Source organism: Numida meleagris, chromosome 5 (assembly GCF_002078875.1).
Source record: "Numida meleagris isolate 19003 breed g44 Domestic line chromosome 5, NumMel1.0, whole genome shotgun sequence".
In the NCBI taxonomy this organism is placed as follows: domain Eukaryota; kingdom Metazoa; phylum Chordata; class Aves; order Galliformes; family Numididae; genus Numida; species Numida meleagris.
The window spans coordinates 15734602-15755683 of record NC_034413.1 but is presented as its reverse complement, the minus strand read 5'-3'; the positions used below and the strand labels follow the sequence as shown (position 1 = coordinate 15755683).

General features: G+C 44.7%; 1 protein-coding gene across 1 annotated transcript in view; it reads left to right on the top strand.

Moving 5' to 3' along the window:
* Positions 1-6019, top strand: part of TNKS2 (tankyrase 2) — a 31284-nt gene extending 25265 nt beyond the window's left edge. The window contains exon 27 of the mRNA XM_021398859.1: positions 82-6019. Coding sequence (XP_021254534.1) covers positions 82-144 — 63 coding nt within the window. The 3' untranslated portion in view covers positions 145-6019. The remainder of the gene's footprint in view (positions 1-81) is intronic.

The following is a 21082-nucleotide window of genomic DNA, read 5'->3' as shown; positions in this document are numbered from 1 at the left end:
TATTTTTTTCTCTCTAGCAAATGTTCTGAATTTATCCAGAAAATGTAATCATAATAAAGAATGTGTGTGTCACTCTTTCAGGCTTATCCAGAATACTTGATTACTTATCAGATCATGAAACCTGAAGCCACCACTGAAGCTTAAAGACAAATAATGTGTGAGAAACCATCAGACTTGGATGCGAAGATGCCAATGGCTGCCATCCTGTTATCTGCAATGAGTTGTTGAAAAACTTCCATCCACAGGTGGTGTGGTAGCAAATGTGAATAAAATCTGCCGTTTTTGACTTGATAAAGCTTTAATAATGTATAGTATGTTTTTCTAAAATTTCAGAATTGTCCTCTTTTTCAGCACTTTAACAGATACCATTTCAGGCGTAAACTGCGGTTGGCCTGTACTAAATTATAAACAAAAAATAACTTGAAACAATGGTTTTATACAGTACTGCATTGAAATTTAACAGAAATTATAATGCTCTATACAGGAAATCATTTTACTAATATTGTGTTCTTTAAAACACTGCATTTACACTGAAAATGTTTTCATTTGTACAACTGTAAATAAGAGCTTTTGTACTAGCTTGGTATTTATTTACATTGCTTTGTAATATAAGTGTTTTAGAACTGCAACCTTGTACAAAATGTTTTTTTCCAAATGTTGGTTTGTTCATCTGTTTGCTCATGCACAATAGATTTGAAAAGCCAATTTTCTTCAGGGTTTATCACTTGTTTGGGAGGGAGAAAACAAATTTTATCTGAAGAAGTTTAGAAATAGTCAACTTTAGATTGAATACTCAATTTTTGTCTGTAGTTTTATTTATGAAATATACATTCCTGAGAATGATAGGCTATGAAAATATTCCAACTGAATGCTGATGTGTTTTTCCACCTCTCTACTAGAGTCTCCTATTTTTATTTCTGTAAAACGTCTTTTGAAGTTTTTATTTAACTGTAGCTATAGTTAACCTGTATCCTCACTTCAAGGCTAGTAGACCTTGCAAGTTAGTTTTAATAAATTATTTTCCATGAATGTAGTTGGCAAATTAACCTCAAGGAGGTCTGTCTTGAGTTCCTCTCGCTTCCATTTAAGCTAGGAAGTTAAATGGTTCATTCCTAATGTGAGGGCGGGCAGCTTGGCCTTCTCCGTGTGATTATTTTGGTAAATGAATCTCCTGTTGGTGCCCTCAGGATGTGAGTATTGCGAGGTGGAAATGTTAAAACCATCCTGTCATCTCCTGTGTTTCTTCCATGTTAATGTTCAAGCTGCAGTTGAAGCGCTTGCCTAGAAGCGTGCTTACCTGCAGTGCTTCTGGCTGAGTGGAGCTGATCAGGGCGCACAGCTCAGGTCCCTCGTGCTCATGCCACTGGATGAGCAGTGTGGAAGGGGGCCGAGCAGTTCTCCCGTGGGGATGGCTGCCTGTGGTACCCTGTTGAGACCACTGGTGTGGAAGAGGAGTGCCAAAGGTACCGCCCCGTGCCAGGTCGCATTCAGGGTTATTGAATGCGCTGATCGGTTCGGTCGGCCCTGTCATAGCTTTCATATGTATTCTACTTCACTTCCATCTGCAGTTTATTGCCTACGTATTTCAAAAATATGTAAATACAAATTAGAGTTCTTTTGGGTTTAAAGTGGTTAGGAGTATATTTGAGTTTTTTAATATTTCTACATACAGGACAGCATCCCGGAAGGCAATTTGTTTGCTGGCCATGTTATCACCATGGTTTTAAATGTAGTAACTGGTCAAGATAATGAAAACGTCTTGCTGATGTGGTGGTTATGTGATTATGCTCTATGTAAAAATGTATTGAACCTTACCCAGTTATGTGGGGAATCTGAGTAATAAGATTGCATAACTTAACTCTTGCAGAAAGTAATATTGGCTATGACTTAAAAAGGCTTTGATTTTTAGGTACTTTTCCCAGCATGTTGCCTGTTCCTTTGGTATAGTAACGCTGGAATTGGTGTTCATGCAAAACCTGTTAAGTATGTTTAAAACTTCTTTGTTATTGCTAAAATGCTTCATTCTCTATGAATGATCACCTAATGTCTTGTAAAATATTGTGGTATGATAGATTTAAGTGGTACCACAACACTGGTTTTGTCTGTTTGGGGATTTTTTGAGCTGTTTTTTTGCATGGCATACCTTGCACTCTGAAGATGGAAGCTGTAATGATTTGATAATATTGACTATTGAGGTGAATCTTTAATCTCGTTCTCGTGCAATTAGTTCTGCTTTATTCATCCTGAAGTGTCTTTACATGTACTGTATAACATTCCATATTCATTTAACACTAAATAAACTTAATTCACTGGTTTTCTGGTAGCACGAGTAATTACAGATGTAGTGTGTCAGCCCACTGTTTTGAATGTTAGCATGCAAGATGATATAACAAACTACATCAGTAGAGGGGAAATTAATTGCATTAGAGAAGTGTGGACAAAAACCTGTAACTGCTGTGGAAACTTGTAGTTTGGTGTATAGCTAACTAACCGCTTTAGCTGGCAGTGCAGATGTTTTAGTACACTGAAGCTTCCATCTGGATTTATTTTGCATTTAAAACTCCGTTATCTGGTCCTAAGCTGGAAGAAAATGGCCTTGTAAAATGAAGAGTAGCCTTAAAATTTGGACCTTTCAGTTTCTGTATTGGTAGCAGGGTGATAAATCACTTACTTGCAGTAATAAGTAGAAGTTCTCTTTCAGAAGGAGCGTTTGTGTGGTAGGAGGCTTCCAAAACCAGACTTGAACAGAAGATGCAAAAAGAGATGATCGCTAGAGGGCAGGAGAGTAAATCTTTAGGAAGACAGAAGGTGATGAAATTTCCTTAAGGTATCTTGGGAGTGTAATTACAAAGAAAATCGTTCCTGAAAATTTTGCTTATCTAGATTGTTACCAGAAACAAACAAAAAAGTAAATTTAGCTTCCCATTCTGCATTTTATAAGGTAATTAATGTAAAAACAATTGCTTCAACTAAAGAAATTGAAAATTTTAGGATTTTCTCAAGACTATACTCATAGTAAGACTTTAGTTCTAACAAACTCAGAAATAATTTGGCGAGACTCTTCTGCTGTATGTAACTGAAAACTAGGATTTATCCCTACGATGTGTGTCCAAAGTTCAAGAGCTGTGCTGGCACTGATTTTGAATGGAGAAAATTGTATAAAAGGAGTTGCTCCTGCCTTTTCTACCCTGAACTTCCTCATTAAGCATAGTGTTGCATGTGTATCCATACGTGTGTATTTATGAATACGCACACATGCTTTTTCCCTTACCTCATTCACCACAGAGGAGCAGTAACGCTGGAGCTGCAGTGGCTGAGGATGGTGGCAGCAGGGGCAGTGCTGTAGCTGAGGGTGCACTGGGAGGCACTTGCCTCCTAGCTGCCCCTGGGCAGCAGGCCTCGGAAGTGGTGCTCTGGAGCATAGGGAGGGGTTGTTCTCTCTGCCTGTGCCTCCCCAGGTGACCAGGGAAAGCTGCAGGCGGCCAGGACAGAGAGCAAGACAAAAAGAAAAAGCACGTGGACGACTGGTTTGGAGTTATGTGTTTTGCTCTGAAAAGGGGAAGGTTGACAAGATAGGAGGGGAGAGAGATACTATTCACATTTGAAGAAAGAAATGTAAATTGTAAGGGTACTGTAAACTTATGGTTATTTCTGTCTCATTTTGAGTTAAAATGGTAAATAAATGTTGGTGTATAGGCATTACAGGGATTTTAAAATAGCTGCTCTTGTTAAGAGAACAAATGGTTGTAAGGAGAAAATGGCAGCCAATTCAAAACCTTCACATTAGACCTGGGAAATAATGTGTGCAAGCAAAAGAAATAGGATTCAAAACCTGAAGGCAAACATCCTAAGCAGTAGTTCTTAAAAGAATTGTTTGGGAAGCACTCTCGGAGGTAAGCACCAATCAAAACAACACAGCAGCTCGTATCCTTAAATGAACGTAGCACATTAAATAGCCTGCACAGATTCTGACGAGGGGTAGGATGTATGCAGATGGGGTTGGGGACTTCAATGCAGCCAGAAAACTGGAGGAGGGAGGTGCAGATCAGATGCCCCTTTCCATCTCCCCTGTAATCCTGATAAAATTGCTGAATCTGTTCAGCTGCCTTAGGGGGCAGAAGTGCAAGTGAGGTACGTTTCAGCTCAGGTCTCCATAGGTGGGAGCACAGGGGACAGGGAATTACTCTGTTTTGTGGGGCACTGGACAGCACAGGTCAGACAGAGCTGTAGCTCGTTGCTAACCTGGTAAAGTAGCAGGTAAATACTGGGTAAGCAGGAAAATGAGACTGATGTAGGAAGAACTGAAATAATGTGAACAGAGGAAAAAGTGGATTTTGTTTCCAAAAAAAGAGTAAATCAATTAGTGTGTATAATATTTATGAGCCAACTGAGGAGTGTGTTTCATTTAATAGCTTTTAATTGTCATACTTAAAGCGGAGGCTACTAATTACGGTTACCATAATTATTGTTTTAATTAATGATAGAATGAACTACCAGGCAACCTGAAAGTGTCATATTTAAATAAGCAAATCTGTATGTAATGAGCAATGCCTGATGAACCCTGCTTCCCTAACTCAAATTATTTTATTGATGCATTGCAATCATGCAGTTGAAGCAATTAGTCTGGTATAAGATGGACTGCTGAAGGAGAAACTTTCCATTTGAGTAGTAAATATTCATGATAGTGCTCCTGTTTTCATAAAATAAAGTGTCAGTCAAGACTTAAGGAGAATTTACAGTAAATTATTTAAAATATTTACAGATAAGGGAAAAATGATAGAAGGGCAGTTTCACAAATAGCATAGTCCCAGTAGAGACTTAAGAGTCTTCTGAAGCGCATTGTATAAAGGTGTGATTTAATGCAAGGGTTCAGAACCCAGCAATCAGACGACAAAGTACATCTGACTTCACAATGAAGAGACTAATGACGGTTTATTTCAAAAGATGTGAATTAAGCAAAAACCATATAGATTTTTTAAAAAGAGAAGCAAAATTTCTATTGGTGCCAGAGCTGTCTGAGTGGAGAACAGATTAGCATGTGGCTGGTCAGTTGGAGTTCTAAAGATACAGAACAGGCCGTGTCTTGATTACAAGGCAAATATCGTATATATATGATAAAACTGCTGCTCTTTACACTGGGGGAGAATAAGTCATATTGCTGAACTTCTGAAATAAATATATATATTCCAATTTTATAGTATATAAATTAAATTATCAATATAGAACCTTCTCTCCAAAGTCCTATTTAGATATGCCTTGTAAGTGTTCCAGCTATCTTTAAAATCTCTTTGTAAGCATTTGTATAGTCAGACTGGCAACAGCACCGAAGGTGTGGGTGCCAGCATGTGGCAACTAGTCCCAAGGTGGAGTTCTAATGGGAGTCATACGCTATGGGTGGGACTGCTCTTAAAAGTTCACTTCATCAATGATAACAGGAAGCAAGATGCTCGTATAATGAAAGAAGGAAAAAATAATAGTAATTTCACACTTGGACCAGTTAAAATGGATTTTACATTTAATGTAAATGGCAAAATTTATTCGGAGGCAAGCTTTAAAGCCAGTTCTGGGTAGTTTTATATATAAAGTGCCTGGTATGCTGCTGGATGGAAGTAGTTCAGAGACATAGTGAAATCATGAGAATAATTTGCGGGAGGTAGAAGAATCTCTCATTATACACGTAGCAGCTTTTAACAGCCGAGAACCAGCAGGGAGCGGTCTGCAAGCAAACAGTTACGCGTTAGCTGTGCCCACTTTCTGCCCCCTGAGCCCTCCTGTTCCCAGAACCGCCAGCTTTTCAGAACAGGAGCTTAACTCAATGTATGGCTTAACAATGTTTCATGTATCAAGTTTAGGTTGTGTTTACTTTTGTGGGAAGAAGAATAAGTAATGATACAATGTTGTACAATAAATAGCTTAAATGTTGTTAATTGTGTAATAGGGTGAATTGTTATGTATTACAGATGCTCTATTGTAATATCAATAAATAACATATTTTCCTTTAAAAAATATTTTAAAATAACATTTAATATGTCTCCTTTGCTGGACTGATTCTAAAGTGCAGGTTTGGGGATTTGGTGGTTCATTGTCTTTACCCTGCAGGATTGCTGCTAAGACAGGGGTTGGACTCTTAGCAGATTACTGGTTTTAGAATGACGAATGTTCTTGTATGTGTAAGCAGGATAAAATCCCATGCATTTGTCTCAGAATTTCAGTATTTTCAGAAAAATTAATCAGAACTATGTTTATTGATTTAGCAGTACCAATACTGTAAAGTTATGAACTGGGACAAACTCCGACGCAATTTACTTGTCCTTTTGTATCTAATTCTGGACATAAGATGTAACCAGGATTCCCCAAGCAAATTAATGATATGTGTCATATAGTTTAAAAAATTTATTCTGATTTCGTAGCATTTCTCTCTTTCAACCTAGTGGAATTCCTTTATCTACTTGTACACAGTCTTTGTAGGCTCCTTCCAACTGAACTAGTTCTAATTTAACAGTGCTCCCTAAAGAGGATTAACAAGCATCGTTGTGTTGTTATTGCTACATGGACATCAGACCAGGATTCAGTGCATAGCCCTGCAGAGAAAAGGCTGCGCATACAGTCTGGCTGCAATGGCAATTCCCGAGCTCAGCCCAGGGGCTCAGCAGGGCGTCTAATGGCATGTGGCAGGAATGGACAAGTCCCAGATAAAGCATAATTTCCATCAGGATCTCTGGGTCTTTGGCTAGCAGTCAGCCCAATGCCATCTGTATTGATGGAAAGTCCACTCTTTCTCTCCAGTTGTTTCTCTGCAGCGTTCTCCATAACTTTGCCTGGTTTCTTTTTCCAGCCAAGCTGTGTACCCAAGTAGTTCAGTCTGGAGCTTAGATAACCACAAGATCCAGCAAGAAGCTGAAAGGCATTCCAGTTTGAATGGAAGGAGGATCTGTCCAGGTTACTCCTAGGTAAGACCTTCACACAAAAACACCCACTGTTGCTCTTTATTGTACACACCTGTGAAAGCAAAATAAATTGATCTGGGTTGGTAATAAAGAACCTAAATTGCACTGGACAATTTCCAGCCTTGTATTTGGGTAGGATAAATGTGTGTATGTATTTCTAGAGGTCTTTAATTTTGAGAACTGTACTTGCTTTGAAGTAAGATATTTCTATTCTTGATGTTAAAAGCATGAGAGTAAGATCGTGCCAAAGCTGTTTGGTGTTTTAAGCAGTTTCAGAATAAGGAATATCTGTCTCTGAGAAGGGAACTATGTCTCCATTCATATTTATAATTTAGAATTCAAGAAATTAAGCTGAGAAGCATATACCATTAATTGTTAAGAACAAGATACAGTAATCTGCATATTAACACTGTAAAACGAATGGGAATTCTATAGCTCTATATGTGGAAACCAGCACAAGGGAGACCACCAGTTCTGACAATCAGTCATTCACATTTCCCACTGTTTTCCCCTATTGTAGCAAAATGTGAGAAGCTGCTCTCAAGGCCACACATACAATGCTCTCTATTGGTCTTTACTGAGGCATGATCAGCATCTATGCTGAAAGTGCCAGCATCAAAGAAGTGCTACTTGATGACATCTGGCAGCCTGGCTTTGCTACAGATAGATTTATGAGCTGTGAAAGATGGTCAAATTAACATCTTCTGCATTCTTGATAGGATTAGGGTTTCTGGGACATGTGGCTATTTGCATATCCCCCTGACTTTCCACATTGGTATTGTGTTTGTGGCTCATTTTAATAGATTTTTGTGGGGGGCTTTCTCCCTTTTACATCCTGCCATTTTTCAGCCGCTGTTGGCAGTGGTGCAGATATATTGGTTTAAGAGACCTGGCAGAAATCATACCTCTTGGTCTGACCTCTTCTAGTTAAAATCTTAACCAAGAGCAACAGCAGTTGCAGTAAACTCTTAATTTCACTTGAGGAAGGTTGTGCTTCACTGGGGACGAGCTTGGACGTGTGTGTGTGTACACATATGCATCAACTTGAATAACCAATGCACTTTTATCAGAGCCCACAGAAGTTGTGTTAAAAGAGAGAAGCTCTAACCCAAGCCGAACCCAGATAATGCAATTCAGAGCATTTACAGATGGAAGGTGAACAGAACTACAGTCAGTTCTCTGTAATGAAGATTTCAGATGTTTGGTGATCTTTAGAACCAGAGGCCAAAACCAGATGGTTGTGCCCCTTTGCTGCAGTAGGGAAGTGGGAATGCTCCAAAGCTTGGTACCTTGCTCCTCTGAACTGTCAGCGCTTCTGCGAGGGGCCCAGGAACAGCTGCCACAAGCGTCTGCAGGAGTTAACTGCAGGTATTAAATGAAGGAGTAGAAAGCTGTGTCTCTGTGTGCAATTTAATGCACAATCAATCATTTCATCTTGCTGTTGAGCACCAGTGTATCTGTTTTGCCTTTTATTGTAGCACTAGTATTTCATTCAGCAGTATGTATGGTGAGCTGAGCTTTTTTGCCTCCTGTCTATGACAGCTTTTGATGCTTTTCACTACAGCCTACTGTGGGTTTTCTTGACAAAAAACAGATTATGCAGACATTCGGAGTAGCAATCCCACTTTGTTTTCTAGGAGTCTCCCTTCAGCTCCAAATGGTCTTTTTTTGTTGTTTTTTGTTCTGATTGTGAACTGCCCTAGAGAGAGGGAAATCAGAGTCCAAGCCTATCTCAGAAGAGCTGAGTTCAATCTCTGGCTCATAGAGAGAATCCACTGGAACACCTTAAAACTGCCTCAAAAATAAGTATTTTGTACTTCCTTTCTTGCCATGTTTTCTTCTTGGGTTGCAAATTTTTATGGTGTAAGGACTGCCTCTACAAAGATCTATGTAATTAATCCCAGTTAGGCCCTTCAGGTGTTCCTCTAATACAGATGATAAGCAATTATAACAAAGCTTTCTCCATCCACACCCCAAGCACAACTTAACTGCAGTAAAACTCTCCAGTGTCAGGCCTGCTGCTCTGTCCTTGTGTCTCCAGGGAGTTTGTCTTATCACTGCTGGGTGACACGACCCAAGTCCTGTTTCTCTGATGACTGTGGCATCAATCTTTCTGAGGTGCTGCTGGGAACAGCCTGGTCTCTTCTACAGCCACTAGGAAATGTGCATGCAGAATTTGGAAGCTATATTGGGTCACTCTGAGTGTTCTGTATGATTCTGAATCATACAGATCTGTGATGCTAAGGGACACAGTTCTGTTAGCTAATCTCAAATCACCCTTTCCTCAGACTAGGTTTAGGGAAAGGTAAATAAATGGATCTTTGTGCGCTCCTAACTGCCTTCTGTTGTAAGACACGAACTGCTTGTGCTGTAGACTTACAGCCATTTTCAGTGAGATTTCAGCAGTACTGTTGCTGAAAGCCATGCTTGTCTGGCTTTGGACCCTCACTTCATCTCCTGTGTGATGACCTCCCTGCTGCTGGAGGAACTGATCCAGCTGAAACTTCCCTCACCCTACAGTGCTTTAACCTTGGTTGGATCCCTGATCTTGTTTGTAATAAAGCTGCATAAACGCTTGCACTGACATTAAAAAGAAAAAAGAAACAGGGAAGAGAGATAAAGACAGGAGAAGGACAAGGCTGGCTCTTTCAGTTGCAAGGCCAGCTTCTGCCAGTGGGAGCTGATGGCGTAAGCAATGTTCCTCAGCCTTGGTTTGCCGGTGAGAGATGGCCGAGTTAATTGCATGAGTCACGTGGTGAAAGGGATTTTCAGGGTTCACAGGAAAGAGATGATGTCCAAAAAAACACTTTTTAAAGTTTACAAACAGTAATTATATGTACTCAGTCCTTACCTGGAATTTGTAATAGTAAAAAGCAAATTAGCTATTCATCTTCAGGAAATAATGACTTTTTCTAGCACCATCTTATGATCTTCCCACTCTAGCTTTTGCACTCACTACCATTCCAATTTAAGGTTAGATGATGTGTGTTCTCCAGAGCTGGCTAGCATGGCTTGGCCCCAGGGTGGGCCCATGCCCTGCTTGAAGCAGCGCCAGGCGATTTGGGCTACCCTTGCCAGCCTGGTGCTCGCAGAGTCAGCCCAGGGCCTCTTGGTGGCCCAGTGCTGTGTTGTCCCCACGTGTGTGTCCTGTACACGGCTGGCCCTGTCTGTGGAGCTGCCTTCATCTCCCAGAGATGAAAATAGGAGACTTTGTCTCCCTTAGGTCTACAATAACTTCTTAAACCAAAGCATTTTTTTGTTTGCAGGTGCAGTTCTGCTGCATGACTATGGCACTGTCAAGTAGTTGGCTATGGGTCCATTGCAACAAACAGTCGCATTACCTCTGCTGTTTACTGTGGACTAATAAAGATTTCAAAAGCCCCCCGAAGCTATTAAGATGCCGTTGATATGCACATCTCTGGCTGTCTGTGTTGGCTGCGGGAGAGTGCTCATTGGCCCCTCTCTGGGTGGGATGACATCAGGCCCTGCTCTCAATAGGGCCTTCAGTTTGCCTCAGTGTCTGCCGAGGGCTGCGAGAGAATAGAGCGGAGGGGAGAAAGCGTCCACGCTACATGGCCTCAGATCCAATGAAAACACAGGCAGCTTCAGCTGGGGATAATAGAACTTTAAAAAAAAAAAAAAAAAAGAGCGAGACCGTAGTCTTGGAGCTGCTATTAACAGGGGATGAATCGCAAGGGACCATTTCATGCCGGGGTACTTTAGAGAGCAGAATCCCAAAGAGCCATTAGCTCTCAGTGAGAGTCGTGTCGAAGCCCTTTTGCTGTCAGGACAGAAGCATGCATATAAATTTTATACCATTTGTCTTTGAGCAGAGACAAAAGATCAGCTCTGAACCCTCAACATCTTGTCTCAACTAACACGAAATAATACTCCCTTGTGTGGCTGTCGTGTTACCTTTTTCCCATCAAAAGAAAACGTGATACATTTATTCACAATTTTGAAAGGTTTTCTTCTTAAAAAAGGAGACAAAAAACGCAAGGAGTTGAGGCTAGATTTATTCCTGTTAGTGCAAATCATATTGCTGCTATTTGTGACTTTGGGAAGGAAACAGAACTTTTTTTAGTCGAAAGGAAAAACAGCTTCAAAAAGTCAGCCTCTAGGGTTCCGTCCCCAGCTTTTCACTAACTTAACTCAGAGGATGATGTCTCTTATATTTCGTAGTTCCAAGCACAATCTTAAAAAAATGTATTACTGTTGGATTTTTTGTTGTTTCTCAACAATTTAAATCATATAGAGGTTTTGGGACCTGAGACCTTCACTTACTCATGCAACAAAAGATACTGACTGCAATAGGTCTGCTCAGACCAAATAGTGCCTCTGGTTATGATTTGCAGAAAAAGATCCATGACTTTTTGCTTTATATTCAGTTTACTGCGTGTGCTGAAGTAGATCAATTCTATGTTTTAGGATTTTGATGTCTTTTATTGGAAAAAAAATTCCTCTGAGCAGTGAACGCAAAACTTCTATTGTTGATCTAGTAGCTCTGCAGTGGGTGTAAAATCGAACTAACATCAGAATTATTCGCTGTGGTTCATTTGTAACAGAACACTTCTGAAGGGCACAAGACAAAACCGAACAGGTGAGCTCTACATACTCAGTAGTTTTACATGTTTATTCTATCATGTTTCCTAGAGCAAAGTGTAAGCGAGCCACTCACACGGCAGTGGTGCTGGCCCCAGGCAGCAGAACCCTCTTCCCAACGCGCACACTGGCAGCAGTCAGAAACATGAGCACCCAACCAGAGTGTGAGGACCAGCAGCGAGGACAGGGCTCTGGAACACACAGATATTGTTGCTGTCAAATAGGCATCTGTGTGTTTCCCTGGTCTTCGAGACCATGCAGGTGGGCCCGCGGCACTTGTCACAGGGGCCACTGGGGCTCTGCTGTGGGAAGGCTGGAGCCAGGAGTGGAGTCGCAGCATGGCGGGCAGGCCAGGCCGCTATTCACCGCAGGAATGGAGACCAAGCTGCTGCCTCTTGCTGGCCCTCTCACGCCCTCATCCCCCTTGGGGAAACATGGCAGCATTAACCTCCTGAATGCCTGAAATAAACTGGGCAAAATATTTGCCTTCACAGCAGCCAGCATGGAGTGTACGCGCTGCACAAAGCATGGCACGTACCAAGCGAGGTTAAGCCCAAAACACGGAATTGTTTCTAAAGCTGCAGATATTTTATATGTGATTGTATTCAGATCCCTCCCACGCAACGAAAGGCTGTGAGGGTGGGGAGAGTTAATCTGAGCTCTTTAATACTGTATGGGTAAAAGCCTCTTTCATGTAACCACTTTAATGTACTGAGCTTGGAATTCTTATAAATCCAAATTATTACAAAGGAAAGAGTTTGGTGTTTGGCAAAACCACAAAGCCTGCCATTCACTTGCATTGCTTTGCTGTACAGTGGGCTCCAGAAAAGGGCTCAAGGCACAAGGGAGAGCCTGGAATACATTGGAGTCATTTAAAGAGGAATTCCCAGAAATTTAAGGTTCCTTTAACCAACTAGATCTCACTTGCTTCTTTGTTCCTCTGTCTTACTGTTTGTTAATGGTTGCTTTTAAGTTGCACAAGTCTCCACAGACACAGTATCCTCCTATGGGATCCTTCCAGAGCAGGTTGTGCTCAAACCCACGTAGGAAACAGTAATACCAAATGGAGCAATTCTGATACACTGAAAGTGCAGAAGGCAGTGCCTGGTAAGTTGAATCTGTAAGTATTTAAAGCGTGCCTATGACAGCTCAATAACAACTGCACCTTAAATTGCAACTTGTACTCTGAATTGCAGTATATTGGTATGCATTGGCTTATTTCAATTCCCTTTTAAAAACCAAGAATAGATAGATGGCAACGTTGTCCAGCTAGGGCAGAGCCATCTTTCGAGGATACTGGACTGCTCTCCCACCTTGTTCCAGACTTAACCCACGGGGTGCCAAACTGACTTAGAGAAAGAGAAATGCTTTAAAGCAACCCACAGCCATGGTGAGCCCTAAAGCAGCCGACGCTGTGGATATCACCGCTGTGCAAAACATTGGCAGATGCCTGTTCTTAGTTCAGCTCTGCTCAGTTATTGGAGAAAGATTTATTTTGTATATTAACCTTTTGTATAACAACCTTGTGGTGTCACTTCATAGGCAGGGATTGCTGCAAGCGGCAAGACAGCTTGCTGTCTTTTTAACCTCACAAATTAGAGTAACGTGTTGTAATTGTACCTCCAAAATCAGAAACGGGTGAAAGAGACTTTTGGCTTGCTATTTATTAAGCTTAAGGGTCTGTATGTGTAAAAACCACAGGCAAAGCCAGCTGCACTACAAACATGCTAGGATTCAGCATCACTGATTTTTCTCCTAAGGAAAATTGATATTGCCAGCTCTTGTAATCCTGTTGGAAACTCGAGACACTGAGATACTTGTTTGTTTGTATAACCTCATTAAATGCATGCGAATTCAGACTGGTTGCCATCTTTACTGAGCAACCACAGGCAAGAAAACAATTTTGATTGTGTACAATATGGGACAAAGATGATTTTCTTAATCCTGAAAACTTGAAAAAATGTGTAGCCTCTAGTATTCAAAATCCAGAAGCTACAAACTACACTGATTTTTTATTTTTAAAGATAAGTCATGCTTTTCCTTGAAAGACAGCTCTATTATCCTGACAGATTTAGCTGGCAGCACCCTTGTGACGGTAAGGGCACCTGCAGCTGCCTGTGGGGAAGTGCCCTCTTGTTAGCGGTGCCTGGGATCCCCTGCCTCTGGGATAGCACAGCTCATAGGGCCCGTGGGGGAGAGCAGCCAGGGCTGGGCTCTAGTGTTGTGGTCAGGCTTCTTGTTCTTGATGCAGGCCCTGGCCAGAAAGAACTGAAGAGGGAAGGATGAGATGGCAGGAGCCACCCAAGTTAGGAATCAGGGAGGTGGTGAAGGACGAGCCTAGCTGCTGTGGGAGAGCAGAGGTAAGGCTGGCTGCAGTGGAGGCCTGGACAGACTTGGGTGTCTGGGTTAGATCTGGGAGGATGACAAGCTTGTGTTGTGGTGGGGCTGGAAAGGAACAGATTCCAGTGGAGGTGAAGATCTTGGCTATAAATCCTTCCTGTGCTTGGCTGGCTTAATGTCTGCGGTCAGCTACTACCTCATCATAGGAGAAAGATGAAAATATTATTGATTGATTGAGGAGGCAAAAGTCTACTCCCCTTCTATTTCTACAGATCTGACTGGTTTTCCATCCTTTGGGATCTGCAACACCTGAGGTACAAAAACACAGCATTTGTTGCTATTCAACTATGGACATTGGTATTATTAGCCACAGTAGATTAAATGAATATGGTCTCTTGGGTTGTTATATTTCATTATTTTGTGATGTGTAGGAAATAGTTTGTGCTCTTTCAGAGAACAAGGGGAATAATGCAGTGAAGCACTGAGCAAGGATCCTCTTCTTTCTCTTCCTCCAAGGGTAAAACAATGTATTTGTTCAGAATTCCTAGTTGGTTTTGTAAATGGAGTGTGATGTGGATTAGCAGATCAGTTGCCATGGTGTTGCACCTTTGCATCTGATAGTATGAATCACAAGCTCTAAAGGCACTGCACAAAGCTTCTGTGCCATTGCTATGGAAGTAAAACAAAGCTGCATATTACTGCAAGAGAGCATGCAATGCTATGGCCACTAGCCTGCTGTATGGCTGGTTGTATGTTATAAGGGAAAAGTGAGATAGAATGTAAAAAAAGAAGTGCGAGTTACGCATTTACAGTCAGCCTTTTGCATAGTGCTGCTGAGGAGCATCCAAGCTATTTGCTGTAAAGAAAAATGCCTTGGCACAAAGAGATGTATACAGCAGCCCAAACCTCTTGTGGGAGCCACTGCGCAGATCCTTATTGCCTCTTGGTGGTCTCTTCCCAGCCACCCTTAAAACCACGCAGAGCTTGCAGGTGCTCCCACTGATGGCCAGGCACTAAGGGCTGTGTAGGAGTGCAGGTATCTAAATGTGCCGGGTGGACAGCCTGCAGGCAGCCGAGGAGGGCTGGCCTTTTGAAATCCTGTTTTAACTCAGTAGCATCGTGTCTGTAGACAGCTGTGAGGTGTGATCACGCTTCATCCTAACAGACAAGCCACCAGCTTAGCTGTGAGAATCAAACCTCTGTGATACGTTACTTCCTTGTATCAAAAGGTGGAATTATGTCATCCACCGTTGTAAATAATGCGGGGCAGGCATGTGCTGTAGAAACTGCTGTTCCTTTTCTTGAAGGATCAGAGTGGAATGTCTAAATGAAAAATCAAGACTGAAGGAAGCCTGAACGTTCTCCATCAAAATGGACCACGGAGTTCTACTTCAGTAAGTGGATAAGGTGTTTAATATCTCAAACCCCTCCTCCTCCTTTGTAAGGCAATTTGTCTGCTTCAAAGAAAAGATACTTGTGTGGTGCAAGGATGTATCTGAAGAGAGACAATGATAAAATCAGCCTAATTCCTGCTGTTTTGCTCTTACTTGTGCTGAATGGAGGAAAATAGAGGGATAGCTGGAAAAGTCTTGCAAGACCTGGGCTGTTGTGGTCCATGCTGGTACCTCTGGCCCTCAGTGGGCGATGTGAGCAGGCAGCAGCTGCACCTGTGGTCTGGGCAGCAGCCAGACGGTGCGGCCGTGCTCCTCCTGAACTGCTGTAACCACTAGGAAGCACTTGTTATCTTACTGGCCACGAGTAGATGATGTTTCCTAAGTGACAAGAACGTAGGTCCCTATCTTAGAGACACCGGTACTTTCAGTTTTCAGCAGTTTGAATTCAAAGCCTGTTGAGTGCATGTCTCTTGGTATTCTGTATAATCCAGATGCAAGGTGAGAAAAGTATTTTCCTGTAAAGGGGAACGCAGCTTTGGCAATAGCTCGTTAGCTAGGTAAAACATCACTCATTTCCAACACATCGTTTGGGACAAACTCAGCTGCTCTGAGGTTGTCTGTTTGCAGCTGTTCTCTCACCTCTGTCTGTGCTCGTTTGACCTGATCTGCTCTGTAGGAACGTGGCTGGGCAGCCTGTTCTGCCTGTGACAGATCTGTGCGAGCAAGGCAGCTTCACTAGAGCTACACGCTGAAATCTTTGTGCCGTATTCTGGTACCACTGGCTTTTAGCCGGGTAGTTTCACTGTACCTTGAACCCGCTACATAAGTTTGTGGTTTTTTAATTCCTGTGCAAACTTCAGCGCGCTCCGCACTGCGCTGCCCCAATCCCCAAACCTCTCCAGCTCCCGGCTGCCATTCGCTGCCGTACTGCGGGCTCTGGGGCGAAAGGAGTTACGCGAGCTTCCAGAGTGTTATCAAAGTTGGCACTTTATTGGGGGAGAAAGGTTAAAATAGAAAAACTGACAGAGCGGAAGGGCGGGGGCTACGAGGGCCGCGGCTGCGGCGGGGCGGCTCAGCCCTGCCAGAAGCCGGCGAAGAAGCTGCACAGCGAGTGCCAGCGCTGGGCGCAGTAGGTCTCGGCCAGCTGCTGGGGGGAGGGCTCGGCGGAGGCCGGGCCGGGCGGGGTGGGGCCGGGGCCGGGCGGCACCAGGCGCAGCTGTGCCTCGGGCGGCGCTCGGCCCGGGCCGCAGAAGCGGGCGCTGAGCGGGCCCCCCTCCGCGCAGGGCCGGCGGCGGCGGCGGAGCCGGGCCACGATCTGCCGCCAGAACTGCCGGCTGCGGGCGCCGTAGGCGGGGCAGCGCCGCGGCTCCCCGCGGTACACGCAGCTCTGCTCCGCCCCGCGGCCCGCCGGCGGCCGGCAGCTCAGCCGCAGCTCGCTGCTCCCCTCCGCCCGGCGCACCTCCCAGCCGCACCGGTGCTGCTCCGGCGTGGAGAAGTGCCCTGCCGGCGCCGCCTCCTGCCCCGGCCCGCCGCCCGCGGCCCCCAGCGCGGCCAGCGCCAGCAGGGCCAGGGGCAGCCTCATCTCTCAGCGCCGCGGGAGCCTCCTCCGGTGCCTCGGCGACGGCGCGAACTGGCGGGGGACCCGCCGCATGCCCCGCGCCCTGCGGAGACACGCGGCTGTCGGGGCGGCCGTCCCGGTGCCGGGAGCCGCCGCCCCGCTCTCGCTGGCGGCCCGGGACCGGCCGGCCGGGAGCCCGCAGCATCAGGGCGGCCAAACCCAGCTGGGGACCGAGCTGCCCCCCCCGCGTCTCCCATCGAACCGCTCCCCCGCCCCCGCCATGGCACTGCTGGCCCCCGGCCTCCCCGGCAACTCACGGTGCGCGGCGGGCGGCTACAGGTGCGGGGACGGCGCGGCAGCGGCTGGCGGCGGCGGGCCGGGTGCGGGGGTTATCAAGGGCCGGGGGCTGCTTCCCCCTCACGCCCCTCCCCGGCCGGCCCCCCCGGGACACGCGGGGCTGTCCGGGACCGCCGGCTCTGCCCGCCCCCTCCGCTCGGGGATCCTGGCGCTGGGGCGGGGAGGGGGTCCCGTCCGGCGGCGGCGGTTCTGCGGGCAGCTCCCTCGGAAATGGCTTTGCCTTTGAATTGAGTGGGTTTAGAATTAGAGTTCTCACTTCAGAAGTATCAAAGTGGAGAATTCTAGGGGCGTTATTTTCCTTAACGTGGGAATTTTACGTGTAGATGCGCGCATCCCTTCGTATACCTACAGCATCTCTCTCCGTCGGTGGGGCGGTCCGTGAAGCAGTGCCGTTATCCCGGGGCAGAGCTGCGGGCGGAGCCCAGCCGGGCTGCGTCCTCTCGGCTCGGGACAGCCGTGCGCGGCCCGAGGGGGACACCTAGTGACACAGCTGGTGTCGCACCGTCCGTGCGAGACGTGCGGCTGCAGCCCCGGGAAGCGGTGCCCTTGGGAGCTGTGGGAGCCAGCTGCACCCAGGCACGTAGATGTCGGCTTTCACACATCTGTTCTAAGGCTTCGCGTGGCTGTTTGGGTTAAGTGTGGTTCCCTCCCTGCCTCCCCTGGGCGATCTGTGCCTATGTCAGCTGGATGCAAGGGTGCTTTGCTTGCCTCCGAGCCTGGCTCGTGGGCGGCTGCCCCGGTGGCTGAGGGCAGGGACCTGGCTTGGAGAAGCAGCACTGGCAAAGGCGTGCCGTGATTACCCCGGGGCTTCAGGAGTTCCAGGAGCCCTCTAATCTTTCCTGATGGAGCTGTTGTTCTGCACTGAGCGAGTGCTGTCCAGCAGGATTCAATGGGGAGGCTGATACTGACTCGTTAGTCTTTAAGTCCTAAAAAAAAAACCCTTTCTGCAGAGATTGAGAATAGCTGCCCAAGGTGTAGGATGTGAAGTCCTCTCTCCAGTTCAGGGGAAAACTGGGGTGTGGGGGTTCTATTTCCCAGCTGCATTTAATACTTAAAGCATGGTGATATCACTTTCCCTATTTGATTGTTTGGGGAGCAGGAAACAGCAGGGGGAGAGAGGGTCTCGATAAGGAAATAAAATGACAACAAGCCATAGGAGAGGCTTTATGACCAAAAATCTCAAGTAGAAGCCAGTAGCTCCTTCTGTCCTGGAGTTATGTATGTAACTACCTCTGCAGGACAAAACTTAGCTGCTGTTAGCTGAGCACGGCGCTCTGCTCGGCATGCTGGGTTGTGTAAATCCCTTTCATGGGCCCTAAGGACCTCCCATGGGCTGCAGGAGGAATCTTGGCATCCAACCTAGGGATGTGGGTACCATGAGGCACCATAATGAACTGCATTGTGACTATTAAGATCCTCTGTGGCTCCACTGAGCGTAAGGCACATCATGTGCCTCAGCTTATTTGTCCACCAAACCATGGTGCTGCGTTCAGATTAAGGTCTGACCACCTGTAATTGCTATATTCTATTACACTGAGCTCCTCCTCCATTTTCCACATTCTTGGTATCATTTATGCAATGTGAAATGGAGTTGCCTCATGTCTGAGATCCCTTTTAAAGCAGGTTATCTTAAGCATATCAGATCTGGAGGAAAATAACTGTTTTAGTGAATGCTTGACTGTTGTACTTCGCTTCGGACAGCTTTGAGTCACATACTAGTTATTACTGATGAGGAATTGAGGAAATAAAATGAAACAATGAAAGACTACTTAGAGTTCCCATGTGGTAATTGTATCTTCCCTAATGGTTTTCACCTGTTCTCCTGGTACCTATTTGCACACTTTCCTCCATGATTGAGGTTCAGCTTTTGTGGTAAAGTGGATGTCAGTTCTCAGTACTGATTACTTCTGTATTAATTCTCCTGCATATGCTACAATTTTCTCTCAGTTTTGGTGGACATGTGTCAACAGTTTATGGGTGTTTGGCCCCGTCCCATGACAAAGGGGACAGGGGATCCACGGGTCCACACCCCGGGAAAAGGGTAAGGAGATGGCCCTGAGAGCAAAGAACAGCGGCAACAATCTGAGGAGAAACAAACTAATTTACTAAATAAGATATCGGAATGCAAAACAACATACTATAATACAATAGAATTACAATTTAAGCTGATAAATCCAATACAGAGAATGTCCCAAAATCAAGGTAGGCCTTACTCTACTACCGACGATAAGACGGCTGGAGAGCGAGGTGCTGCCAAGACGAGAGACGGCGGAAAAAGGGACGAGGTCTCGTGATCTGCAAGTTTTTATACTGCGAGCTTTTACCTTTTCCCTCCAGCTGGAAAATGGTAACAGAGGAGCAAAGTGCCGTGGGGAATGTAGTAGTCCTTCTCTTCTGAGAACCAGGTATATCCACTACATGATGTTATGATGTGGAATACCAATAACCGGAAATCACAAAACCATGACAACATGTGGGGAAAAAAACACTAATTCTTACCAAAGTCTCTGTATCCTTTTGTTCTGTTTGCAGTTAGTAGCAATAATAATAATAATCTAGCCTGTGTTGCTGCTGTGGTTTGGTTTTTAACTTCTTTTCCTCCCCCTCACCTGTACACCAGGACAGAGATACTTGATTGCATCTACTGAGAACCTGAAACAAAGCTCTTGGAAGTTAATGGCCCTGTCCTTTTAAGTAAATAGTGTGACTTGTGCAGGGAGAAACTGGGAAGAATTACAGATGTTCTGGGTTAGATTGCAGTTTGGAGTCAGGCTAGAATCTGGATTGAAACCGACATAAGGACTCTCACAAGCAGTCTAAAACATGGGATTCAGCTCAGTGCAGAGGAGTGCAGGATACAGGTCTGTGCATCTCCAGGATGAGGAATGCTGACTGAATAACACCTCTGCAGAAACCTATGTGAGGCTGTGGAGAATCACAAGCTGAATGGGAGGCATTTGTCATGTAACTGCAAAAGAGGCAGGTGGAATCAAGAGTATCACTCATAAGATGCTTGAAGCCAGCCTTTGACTGGGATGTTGTATGCAGTTTTAAGCACTGATCTTAAAGATCAACTGGAATGAGGGCAGAAGCACAGTGAGAACGCTACAAACCTAAAGCATATGACTTCAGATGAAATATTTTAAGCTGTGGGCTTATTAACTTAAAGAAGGAAAGAACTAAGAGGGAAAATACAGCAATAGAAGTCGTTCAATCACTGTGTAAAGCTGTCTCCTTATGCATCTTTCCATTTCAGAAGCACAGTCCATAGCTTTAATCACAGTTATTTTACTAGTGGGTGAATTATCCTGGTGGTTGTTGGTGTTATTTTTTGTTAACTCTTTGGACAAAAAAAGGTTCTTCCATTTGTAGGCCACTTCACCCACATGGAAGATACTGTACAGGCAATTGGGTTAGGGTTCTGACTTCAGAGTTTTGATCTTTCAAAATTCAGTTGAGTTCCAGTCAGTGGGAAGAATAATACTTATTCTTCTTACTGTAGCCCATAAGATTGCAGCAATAATTGTTGCAAGAATAGCCTTGCTTTGTGGGTGTTAAGTAGCCGCAGTCTCCGGTCCTGTCATCCAAAGTTCCTTTTCAGAGAAGTGGGTGGTATAAGGAATGATGATTCATAAATCTGAATTTAAATACACAACATGAACATAGCTGTGTTTAACCTACTTGTCTGAGATGACAATCTTCAGATTTCTTGCTTTTGGTTCAAGAGAACAAAATCATTTTATGTGGTAATAAATTTGTCCACAGGGAGACAAGTAATTGGGAGGCTCATTCTGCTTTTGTTCAGAACAAGCCAAGCTCTGCATGGTGTAAAAGACAAGAAGTGGTGGCTGAAGAGCCATGAGGAGACAGATGTCTCAATTTCT